Here is a 12,271-nt window from a genome sequence, read left to right as displayed (position 1 = left end):
CCTTACCAGTTCAAATTCCTCTGAAACAGTTTCATGATTGGGACAGAATAATTTCAAGATTGATTTGGAACAGTAAAAAAACATGGATTAAATTCATAACTTTACAATTAGCAAAAGAAAAAGGAAGAAGGTCCCTACCTTGCTTGCAAGACTATTATAGTGAGTCTCAGTTGAGAAATTTAGTTTGTAGGTGCGATTCGAGCTATATTTCAAAATGGAAACAACTAGATGTCTCCAACACCAATCCTTATTCAGTCACTTCTAGGTGATAATATAACATTTATAGAGATAATCGAAAAGTCAGTGGACAAAAAGTGAACTAGAAGAATGGTACAAGCTGATAATGAAAGTGAAACTAGAATTTAACATCAGGTGAGGACATTAAGCTGGATTGGTTTTGAATCACAATTTAGATAAAAGATTTCAGTTGGGCTCACAAGAGAATAACTTCATTCTGCTCAATCATATCAGAGGGAGAAATTCTAGATTTTCAGAATTGAATATGACCTATGGCCTGGAGAACACAGATATTTACAAGTTAGACATTGTTAATTGTCTTTTGACAATTAAAAGGCAGATGGACGAATACTCCCCTCTGATAAGCATATTTATGAAAGCATATGTATCCTGTATCCAAGATATGAAAGGCCACTCTACTAAGTATCTTAAAGAAACATGGGAAAAAGAAGCGTAGATCCATATATCAGAAGAACAATGGCTAAATATATGGCATTCACAGTGTGTGACAGTAATTGTAGAGCTTACAATACGTTTCATTATTACTCCAAAACTGAAAGATAAACAAACAGGAGCAACAAATCAAGGATCTTGCTGGAGGCAATGTGGGACATTATCAGCTGATCATGTACATATTTGTTTTATCTTGCCCAGTTTTAAAGGTGTTTTGGAAATAAATGCATGCAATTATACAGGAGATCTTAGAGCTTGAGATAAAAGATACAGGTTTCATTCTATATGGGATATATACCAGATTTAGTGAATAACAGTAATAAATATTTACTGAGGATCCCAATAATAGCAGCAAAAAATAAATAAAAATGGCTTAGATGGCCATCTATGGCTTCAGCAAATTGCCCCAATGAAAATACAGTGGGAACAGATTGTGACAGAAATATAGAATATGGAAAGACTGACATTTAAACTGAGAATGCAAGGAGAGACTTTTGAAAGACACTGGCGAAAAATGCAAATTAAATGTTTTGAGGAAGCAAATTATGCCTAGTTCCTGAGATGTGCTTGTTTTCTTGGTGTTTGGCTTGGTGTTATGTTGGAGTCATTGTTGTGCTCTTATACCTTTTGTTCTTTGGTATTTTTAATTGTTTTTGGCTTTATTTTTTGTTTTTCATTTAAATGTTAAGTTTTGGAGTTTTGTTGTATGCATTTGTCATTTTTATTTAATCTCTTTATTTTTAAAATGTGTATAGGTAGTATTTATAAAGTTTTGGATCTGCTTTTAGTTGTTTTAATACTACAATTGATTGCTTCTGTTTTCCTCATTTGTAAGTCGCTTTGGATAAAAGCGTCTGCTAAATGACTAAATAAAATAAATAAATAAATAAAAATAAATAAATGTGCTGCTTTCACGCCCTACTAACTAATCCACTAATATCCAAATGGTTGGATTAAATTCCTTTCGCAATTTAAGCACTTCCTATTGTTTGTGTCTGTATTGCTTTATGTATTGCCATGCATTGCATGTTAGGGATGCGCAAGGATCTGCAGTTGTTACATCTTGAAGAACCTGCAAATTTTTTATGAAATATAATGAAATATCCTTTATTCATTTTTTTCATACCTGTGCCAGCTGAAGTGTGTAGCTGAAGGATTGGCATCAGCCTGACACTGATACACCTCAGCATTAGAGAGATTCTTGAAAGGTGTCACAAAGACAAGCTGAGGTGGATCTTTAAAACACACAAACACAAACATATGACTGCAAATATATCACTTATATGCTAATACCAATCCGTCTAAATAAATTCAGATGGCTTACCAAGTCTCCACTAACTGCGAAAAGTGACGTTTGCCTCAATACATTTGTGTAATCAATTCAATAATCAAATAAATCAAATACAAATCAAATACATGTGCCAATTCCTGGTTAAACAGATAAATCAACACTTGTTATATTTAAAGTTAATATATTTAAGTGCACTAAACTGCAACTTCATTCATACAAATGCATTATTGCAAACATATTTAAATAGATGACCTACAAGTCTAAATAGAAATGACATATATTTAATATATATAATATGACATATATATAATATATTTGACATATACTGTATATATATATATATATATATATATATATATATATATATATATATATATATTACGTAGAGTAACCAAAAACATTGATTCTGTTTCGCAGAAAACGCCATTAGATCTTATTCATGTTAGTTCATTTTTTCCAGGCTATACGCATTTGTACCGGCAGAGTTCGCCCGAGTATCAAAAATGTCTCTTCGTTGCCCATCTCCACCATCACCCTCAGTGGAAATCATATGACTGGATGCAAGTATAATTTATTGGTGTGAAAGAAAGAAATCTCGCTCTGAAATATATATATATATATATTACGTAGATGCTTGTAAGCAATTCACTTTAACCCTATTTTAAAGACAATAGAATTAAGAAATTACGTGTAGTGAGTATACATTTTATTTGATTGTAAATAACATCCAGTTAAGTGTCTGCAAATATTTCATTCAGTTTACACTTAAGTGTATTCTTTTAAATTTTATTATTTTTGTAATAAAAACTCTTTTTAAAAGTATGCTAAAGTGTACCTATTTTACACAAGGAAATACTAAATGAATAACTGACAATCTTTTGTCACATTAAAAACTACTAATAGCATTTTTGCTTAAATTTAGTGGACATGCTTATCCAAAGTGCCTCTGTTTGTGGTTTTGTCATTTTTATGGCACTTCCCTTTTAATTACCAATTACTGTCAACAAGCTGAGGCAGGAAGTGGCCTTTAAATGACCTGCTGAAACCTGTTTTATGACGCTAAGGGTGTGAAATATTTGGGTTTTCTTATAAAGGGTCATAAAGCCACTTACAGTGCACAATGATCTTGTGATCAAATTCCAGTTCCTCTTTCATCGCAACATGTCTGATCACACACTGGACATGTTGTTGATTCATCTGTGCAGTTGGAGTGGCAATCAGACTGCTTTCGACTGTGAACGTCCCATCCAAATGTTTCACAGTGTTGGTTGATACCTTCACAGAATCAGATAAAGCACCCAAATTCCATGACACCTCGGCAGCAGGCTTCGTTCTAGAAGTTGTACAGGTTGCCAAGGTAACCTCAAGACTTCCAGCGACAGGGACGACATCCACAGTCACGCTCACATTCACAGGGCTTGTGGCTGGTGACCATAAATCATCACAATGTTTGGAGCATTTTGTAAAAAGTGAAAAAAAGATTAAAACATTAATATAATTAAAAACAAAACACATTTAAAGCATTAAACATTTATATTTAGGCGGGTATTATATATATATATATTAAACTTTAATAGTTTTAAAGAAGTGATACCCAAAAGCAAACAAAAGAGTTTATGTGGAATATTTCTTGAACGTTTTGTCTTGAACTAATTGTTGAGAGAGGGGCACTTTTGGTTAATTTTGGAAAAAGGGCAGGGGCTTGAGCCCCCAAATCACCCCCCTTTTTTTTGCACATGCCTGTCAAAACTAGCGGTGGTTGAACTAAATATAAGAGTGTGCGACTTTTTTTTGGACAGGCAGTGTAAAGTGAACTCCAGCACATCCCAAATACTTTCAATGGGATTTAAGGCCAGGACTCTGTGGTGGCCAATCTCTCACAAATTGAGCCTGATGAATCTTGGCATTGTCATCCTGGAGTATGAAAACAGGTACGTCTTCTGACGTGGTTGTTTGAGAAATGAAAAGCTATGCACTGCATCAGTTAGGTTTAAAAGAATTGCCTCCCAACATACTTCATGCCAGAAACATGTTAAGCACTGCAGTTCTTTGCTTACTTAAATCTAGACGACACATTTTTTTTGGGCCAGGCAGTGTATGTGTTCTACCACAAAATAGCATCGTCCCAGCCAAAATGAAAAAGCTACACGGGCATCATTGCGGTCATTTAAATCTGGAAATGTTTGCTACCATGCCAGCCTTTTTATAGCTGGCAAGAACTGGGCCTGGCTATCTGTGTATGTTAGGGTATATTTCTAAACTGTTTAACCCAGGAGACACTTGCTGCATCCCATTTTGCCTACTTATACTATGCCTTCAAAAGTACAGTATGTACTCTTATTGTGAAGAAAAAGTACACACTTTTGGGCACGTTTTGTGACAAACTACCTTGTCTTTAATGGTCCATGCTGTCACCTATTTACAAACCCAATTCCAAAAAAGTTGGGACACTGTACAAATTGTGAGTAAAAAAGGAATGGAATAATTTACAAATCTCATAAACGTATATTTTATTCACAATAGAATATAGATAACATATCAAATGTTGAAAGTGAGACATTTTGAAATGTCATGCCAAATATTGGCTCATTTTGGATTTCATGAGAGCTACACATTCCAAAAAAATTGGGACAGGTACATTGTCCCAACTTTTTTGGAATCGGGTTTGTACTTCCCTGGACTGCCTTGTCAATCATCACATCACAGTTAACGTCCTCCTATACATACTCCACATTTCAAGTCATTTAAATTATACCTGCCATGTGGAAGAGGAAAAAAGTTGCACTTGATCTGCCAGTCGTGGGTTTTTCATACAAAGATTCCCTTTATGTTTTTACATTTTAAAGTTAATGGCCAAACATGGCCAAAATAAATATTTTTAATCAGGAATGATTGATTAATATTCACTCAAACCCCTTCACCTGTCTACTTAACCACTGGCCCTGTATATCCAACATGTTTGTTGTTTTATTTGTGTTTGTGGTTCTGAACAGATTCCTCCAAAGCACAATGGGTTGTTGTTAGAGAAAACTCTCAGTCTTGAGAATGGTTCCAGATGTTTTCACCCCTCCTTTTCTTTTTTTCTTCTCCCTCTCACTCGCCACAACTGTTGGGCAATAGTGTGCATGGATCTGCACTTAGAATTTCCATGGAAATGTCAGACCATCCAGGCCATCTATCCTTTGGGATACCCATTTCAACATACTGTTTAGGACGGTTACTATTGGAATGCAGGAGGCTACTGACAATGATGAACCACTTACCAGGGTTTCCGCAGATCTTAAAGTATCAAATTTAAGGCCTTAAAAAGTCTTAAATTGTACAAGAAAGTCTTAATTATGATTTCAAGAGGTCTTAAATTTGGGTACGGAAAGACCAGAATTGCGATATGGCTGAATGTGACGATTAAACTTCAAAAGGCTATGATTTCATGAAATAAACATGAGCGCTGCAAGTTCAAAGTCCGGTACTGCACTGCTTTGCAGCAGTTACCAGGGAAACAGTTATATTTCTACCAAACGCTCCACCTGCTGTCAGAGAATGAATGAGCATTTTCAATAAAACTGTTGTTTTGTTCAGAGTTCAGACAAATGCAAAAATCTACCCATGTTTTTACGATGTGCGATTTGATATTATCGAGTATATCGCGAAAAGTAGACAAAACACCTACAGAGTGTGTGCATACATTAGGTGATGAAGTATAGTACACTGCAAAAACGGATGTGTCAAAAAACAACACACATGGTTGTATTGATAGCATTCTGACACATGTTGTGTATATTTTTAACACATAATGTGTAATTTGTTTTTAATGCCTCTGCATAGACCGGCACAGTACATGTGTTATCTCCTGGGGTAGGGCAGTTTGTATTTGTGAAATATAAAATACATCACATTTTATATAAATAGCACATGAAAAATCCTTAAAACAAATAAAAATAAATACATGTGACTACATCAAACTCAAATGATTAACGGTTGTTGTTTTTTCGCCCAATCACGTCATGCCTCGTCATTTTAAATTGCAGCAGCCTCCGTTCTCGCGCTCTTTTCGCTCTGGCTGGCTTGAGAAGAACCAAGATGTTGGCGGACACTGATCTATCTGTAAGTAACATTTTTATTTTGAGATGTTCACAGTTATTAGCTCGCTAGTTTGAAAACAATAACCTTTAAAATGTGTTGTGCCGCAACATCTAATCGAAGTTCGTTTTGCGATTTATTGGGAAATGGCGGCGGGCACTAAGCAGCATCGTCAGTAAATTAACACCTTTGAAAAAAGACAGACATGCTGGAACAGAAAAACATGACGAAAAAGTTGTCTTTTACACTAGAGCATTTTATAAAAGATGTGTAGTTTAATGTGGAGGTTGTCGTGCTTAATCAGGTGCGTTCAAAGATGTGTGCTGTGTTAAAGCGCGACTGCTGTTTCTACGTTCATATTACGGTTTCCTCCTGTGCTCAATAATATATATTCGTTATGAACTCAAGGTACGTAACTTATTTCCATTCCTCAAAAGTGTTTGACTTTACCCAATACAAGTCTGTGTTAAACTCGGTAGCACATATGTGCCATTATTATCTGATGATGGAGGGAACCAGACAAATAAACCCGCGAAATAATTTCACCATAAATGTACTTATACAAAGTTATATGTATATTTATTTATATATATATATATATATATATATATATATATATATATATATATATATATATATATGCATTAGATGAAAGATGAAATTAAGAAATTAAATAATATCACGATATGAAATAACGCGATTTTTCAATCGCAGAGGCTGTGATTACACGGTCACGTGACACATATATATGCATTAGATGAAAGATGAAATTAAAATGACATCGAAAATTTCCTGAAGACAGTCGGTTTCCTTCTGAAGTTACAGTGAAAAACACCCGTGCCGGTTTTTTATTTTTAAGAGACTTACGTTTTAGACACCATATTTTTTGTTTTTGCTCTATTTCTCCAACAAGAATAATTCCAAACACAGCCACAGTGCTGTTTTGCGTCTCTGAGCAACATGACGGTGTTTCATTCCTGAATGAATCAATCCACCGTTTAAATAATTAGGTTCAATCCAATGACTCACTTAACAGTGACTTGCTGCCACCTACTGGCAGTTTTAATTTCACATTTAAGGTCCCTTTTCATTTTTTAAATAATTTCAAACATCAGTTTTTAATGTTTTATGTTTAAAATATCAAAACATTATTTATGCATTTGTAACTGCAGGTTAAAGTATTCCATGTCCCTCAGAGCTGCATTAAACAGTGTAATGCAGCTTCTGTGTTTCCTCTGCATTTCAAAGATCAATTTTGTTGATACTGATTTCATTTGCTTGGTAACAGCCCAAATGCAAGAATTTGACTCAAAAGATGGTGCACACTTTTAGAAAAAATGGCTTAAAGATAAAAATGTCCATACAACTTGTTGGAGATAATTCATTTCTATCACTGCTGTGAACTGACCACACAGAATATAAAGAATATCAAAAAATTCAGGAGTCAGCTGTCAACACAATTAGAGATAAGGTACCAGCACAATAACACACTCAGCAAAATATTGTCTAATTATCGTTATCGATAAAATCCCAGAAACTTATCGAGATATAATTTTTTGGCAATATCGCACACCCCTAGTCTAGACTAGTGCGTGTGCACATTTAGTGTGCTTTCTTTCACTGCATGATTCAGTCTATTAAAATGCATTTAGAATGATCACAAATTCAAGACATGATGGCAGAAAATGTATATATTTATACCACTTCATATAGTTATTCAATTTGACACGGAGTGCCGTTTTTCTCCAAAAATTACCATGATTACAAATGTGACATTGAATTCAATAAACAATAAGTTATTTAAGAGACTTATGTTTTAGACACCATATTGCTTGTTTTTGCTCTATTTCGCCAACAAAAATCATTCCAAATACAGCCACAGCGCTGCTTTGTGTCTCTGAGCAACATGACGGTGTTTCGTTCCTGAATGAATCAACCGTTTAAATGATTCGGTTCAATCGCAATAACTCACTTATTAACAGTGATTTGCTCCCACCTGCTGGCGGTTTTCATTTGAAATTTCGGCTTTTCTTTTTTTTATTTTTTTCATGCTTTAAATCATTTCAAATATCAGTATTCAACGTTTTATGTTTAATATATCAAAACATTATTTATGCATTTGTAATTGCAGGTTAAATGCATTCATGTCTTGCATTAAACACAATACATGTGTGTAAATACATCTAAATGCCACTTCAGATGCAGCTTCTGTGTTGATTTAATTAGCTTGGTAACAGCCCAAATGTCTTATTACTCTAATTCCCTGATTAAATGTAAGAATTTGACTCAAAAGATAATGGACACTTTTAGAAAAAATGGCTTTGTAAAGGTAAAAATGCCCATAAAATGTAAAAATCAGTTTAAACTTATTGGAAAAGATGAATTTCTATCAGTATGAACTGACCACCACACAGAATATGAAGAATATTAAAAACATTAGGAGTCAGCTGTCTTCGGCAGTCCTTAAGGTACCAGCACAATAACACACTCAGCAAAATATCGTCTAATTACCGTTATCGATAAAATCCCAGAAAATATCGAGATATAATATTTTGTCAATATCGCACACCCCTAGCCTCACCCATAATCAAAAAGAAAACTAAATGATATCAGAAGGAATTAAACGCATCAGCAAAGTCGTTGTATAGGCTAAACTACACATTATTAGACTATTACGGACTGGTTGCATATTAGATTAAATCAGAATATGGTATATTGATTTGATTTGAGAATGCAGTAGCCTTTTTTGTTTACTTATCTATCCTAAATTATGAATCTGTCATCAGATTACTTTTCACTTTAGCTATAATAACCCATGCCGTCTTATGAATACAACTTTCTGCTTTCTACCAATGTTTACCAGTTATAAACCACGATATATGGCAAATTATTAAATGATCAGACATGTTCTAAAGAGTTATAATCGCTTACCTTCTGTCCCACTGCTGAGAAGAAAATAAACAACAGTCGTCGTAATGAAGAGACGGGAAAACATATCTATTACAAGCACTGGGTGAAGACACCGTCACCTTCAAAAGTTCTTGTTACCTTCAGTAAGTGCCACTGAACGAGTCAGGGAGCGAATCCGAGACGCAGACTAAAAACAGCCGCGCTCAAAAGACGAGCCACTGGGATAAACACACAACGCCTAGTGCTAAACCGAAACTTCGTTCACGTTTCGTCTCAATCAGAGCAGGGCAAAGTAACACTATTCTAAATTCAGCTTTAGTAGGCTGCATGTCTTTCAGAATTAACAAACCGAACTTATTATTTTACAGAAGGCATAATACCTGGGCTTTTGAATTATTATTATAGGCTATACTCCAAGTCCTCCTCTGTTGTTGAGACCACAGTCTATTTATTCCCTCAGCGAGCAGTTTTTTATGCTACAGGCGCGTTTCATTACCCTTCAAATTGCGCAAACTGAAATTCTTTTTTGGAAACGCGCCTACTGTCTCATGCCCACATCTTCTAATTGGCTGGTGTGTGTGGTGGGCATTCTTGCGCATGATCTTATCCAGGTGGATGATGCACACTGGTGGTGGTTGAGGAGATTTCGATTTAAAGAGCACTTTGAGTGTTGAGAAAAGTGATATGTAAATGTAATTGATTATTATTCTATTATTAATATTATTGTTGTAATAGCATTCTTGTCACACAGGGAGTGCACACATTATCTGCATTTATTTAATTAGTTACAGGGTTGGGAGGGAAGGTTCGTTTTTCAAATGTATTTCACTACAGATTACAAAATACATGCTTTAAAAGTATTTTGTTACATATTTCGTTGGATTACTCAGGTCAGGTTAACTTAATCTAAATACCTTGGGTAATTATGTTTTAAATATAACACTAAAACCGCCAGTCGGTGGTGGCAAATCACTGTGTTAATGAGTAATTTGATTCGTTCAAAAGGACTGATCCATTAGGGAATGAAGCAAGTGATTTTATGAATAACTGAATCATTTGCTCAGCCAATTGGTTCAAAACGCGGATTCATTTAGTAAACAAACAGCACTGTGTTGCTCGCAGACATCCAACTCTTCTGCTGGGGATTTATTTCAAAGGCTGTGGTTATTAATAATTTAATAATTAATAATTTATGCATTTAGCAGACGCTTTTATCCAAAGCGACTTACAGTACATGCAGGCTATACATTTTTTACTAGTATGTTGCATTAAGTGCAAATAGCAATAGATGCTACTTACACTAAGTGTAAAGCATCTCGTCTTTGCGACAGATGCTATTTACACTAAGTGCAAACAGCCATAAATTCTATTTACACTATGTAAAAATAATCCGCTAAAATTGATCGATTAAAATGTATATTTAAATAGAGTGGGAGATATACTGTAGATGTTAGCTTGCTTATTGTGCCCAAAAGCACAATTTATTTAAGTCCATATGTCTTACCAACTAGAAAATATGCTTCGAACCACAGGTCGAGAGCTGTCGTAAGTTTGCGACGCTGTTTGCGAATGTTTTCTTTTGAACTACGGTTTCGGGAAACACCGAATCGTTTAACTATGTTGGTAACAAGCGCAAGACTTCACTGCTCGCAGCAACATTATCAATAATGTTGTCAGCAGTGTTGGGGAAAGTTACTTTCAAAAGTAATGCATTACAATATTGCGTTACTTCCTAAAAAAGTAACTAATTACGTTACCTAGTTACTTTTTATTGAAAGCAATGCGTTACGTTTTGTAACAAAGTTAGTAGTTCGGGAAGAAGGAGGCGGGAACTGGCGAACACTCAAAGAAATCTTTAATAAAATAAACAAACACAAAACAAAACCAAAACACAAAATAAACTCCAGGCCTGGTCCTCTCTCATCTTTCACTGTCGTCACTCCTCCTTTTATCCTTCCGGAGCTCCTCCGTGGGACTCGAGACCGGTGAGTGGTGCAGGTGTTGCTCATTATCAATTAATTAGGGGAGAGCGGGGCACAAAGTAACACTTTTTGGTTTTGGCCAAATAATGAACAAAGTAATGGGGTTACACAAACCATATTTTTATACAAACAACATACAAGCCTCTCCTACAAATGAGTACTGTTTGTATGTTCGTCGGACCTACCGTTATTGTGCAGTATCGCCAAAAGTGCCAGAATTAAAATGTTACTACTTACCCCGCGGGTGGGGCTAGTTGTAACAGACAGAGGGTTAGTTGTAACACTTGCTGGAAGAGTCAGATTTCACAAAATCAATTGAAATTGAAATTCAGTTTAGTTTAAATTGTAGTATATTTCCTCATAGTACTCAACTCTACATAGCACAGTATGTCCATTTATTAATCTATTAAAACAATACTCTTGAGTGTAGACAAATGGATTTATTCACAACATTAACAAACGGTTTCAATAAAAAAATTTTTTTTTATTATCATAGTAGATAAATAAATTAAAAACGTGTCACTCTTAAAAACAGACCTGTATATAGGCCTAGGTTTCAACTTAATGAACCGATAGGCTAACATTTCAAAATCATTTAACTTTTTTTCACATTTAAACATTTGATACTGTTTGACATCTTTTCACTCTGTTTCTGTAGGTATGTATAAACTTTTCAGTGTTCAGTGTTATAAAACAAATTATAAATCTAACAATTGAACAAATTGTTAATCTCACAGTAAGTGGAAACATTTTCAACATACCACTGCATGCACAACGTGTAGAAACTACTCATTACTACAACTTACTCTTCATCACACACATGACAAACATAATGTTCATGTCCTTCGGTGCATAACTCATGTGCCCACCCATCACAAAAAACACATTTAACCCATTTCTCTCCAGGTGCAGAGGATGTAAAATCCTCACCACACACAAGACAGTTCTCCGAGTTACTTGCTTTACTTTGCTTTTTCCCACCAAGGCTTCTTTTCTTTTGAGCCGTTTTTTTGCTCTTTTTTTATCTCTTCCTCTGCAACGACTGGAGTGTCTGTGAGGATGGTACTTGTTGCCCTCTTTCGGGGCTTGGCAACTGCTTTTCTTGGAGGAGCCTTAGGGAAGGGCCTGACTAAAGTAGGATTGAATTCAGGAACAGAGGAGCCCTGGTGGAGAGCGGAGTGGTGAAGAACGGAGGAGCCCTGGTGGAGAGCGGACTGGTGGAGAGCGGAGGAGCCCTGGTGGAGAGCGGACTGGTGAAGAATGGAGGAGCCCTGGTGGAGAGCGGAGGAGCCCTGGTGGAGAGCGGACTGGTGAAGAA

At 35.5% G+C, this 12,271-nt stretch overlaps 2 protein-coding genes across 5 annotated transcripts in view; both read right to left on the bottom strand.

Annotated features, from left to right (window-relative positions):
• Positions 1-507: 507 nt before the first annotated feature.
• Positions 508-9,182, bottom strand: LOC107559492 (nectin-3-like protein). The gene is made up of 4 exons (XM_016243340.1): positions 8,993-9,182; positions 3,094-3,405; positions 1,817-1,925; positions 508-514 (listed from the first exon to the last, which is right to left on the bottom strand). The coding sequence occupies exons 1-4, from the start codon at positions 9,054-9,056 to the stop codon at positions 508-510; spliced, it is 492 nt and encodes a 163-aa protein (XP_016098826.1). The 5' UTR covers positions 9,057-9,182.
• Positions 9,183-11,676: 2,494 nt separating this feature from the next.
• Positions 11,677-12,271, bottom strand: part of LOC107559506 (mucin-7-like) — a 1,784-nt gene continuing 1,189 nt past the window's right edge. For 2 of the 4 annotated variants that reach the window (XM_016243358.1, XM_016243360.1), the window contains exon 4: positions 11,677-12,266. In XM_016243358.1, coding sequence (XP_016098844.1) covers positions 12,083-12,266 — 184 coding nt within the window. In that variant the 3' untranslated portion in view covers positions 11,677-12,082. The other 2 variants (XM_016243359.1, XM_016243361.1) reach the window with 2 other exon arrangements.

This window comes from Sinocyclocheilus grahami, unplaced genomic scaffold, assembly GCF_001515645.1.
Source record: "Sinocyclocheilus grahami isolate Dianchi unplaced genomic scaffold, SAMN03320097.WGS_v1.1 scaffold688.1, whole genome shotgun sequence".
NCBI lineage: Eukaryota > Metazoa > Chordata > Actinopteri > Cypriniformes > Cyprinidae > Sinocyclocheilus > Sinocyclocheilus grahami.
Note: the sequence above shows the minus strand (reverse complement) of the source record. Positions and strands in the feature narration are given on the sequence as shown.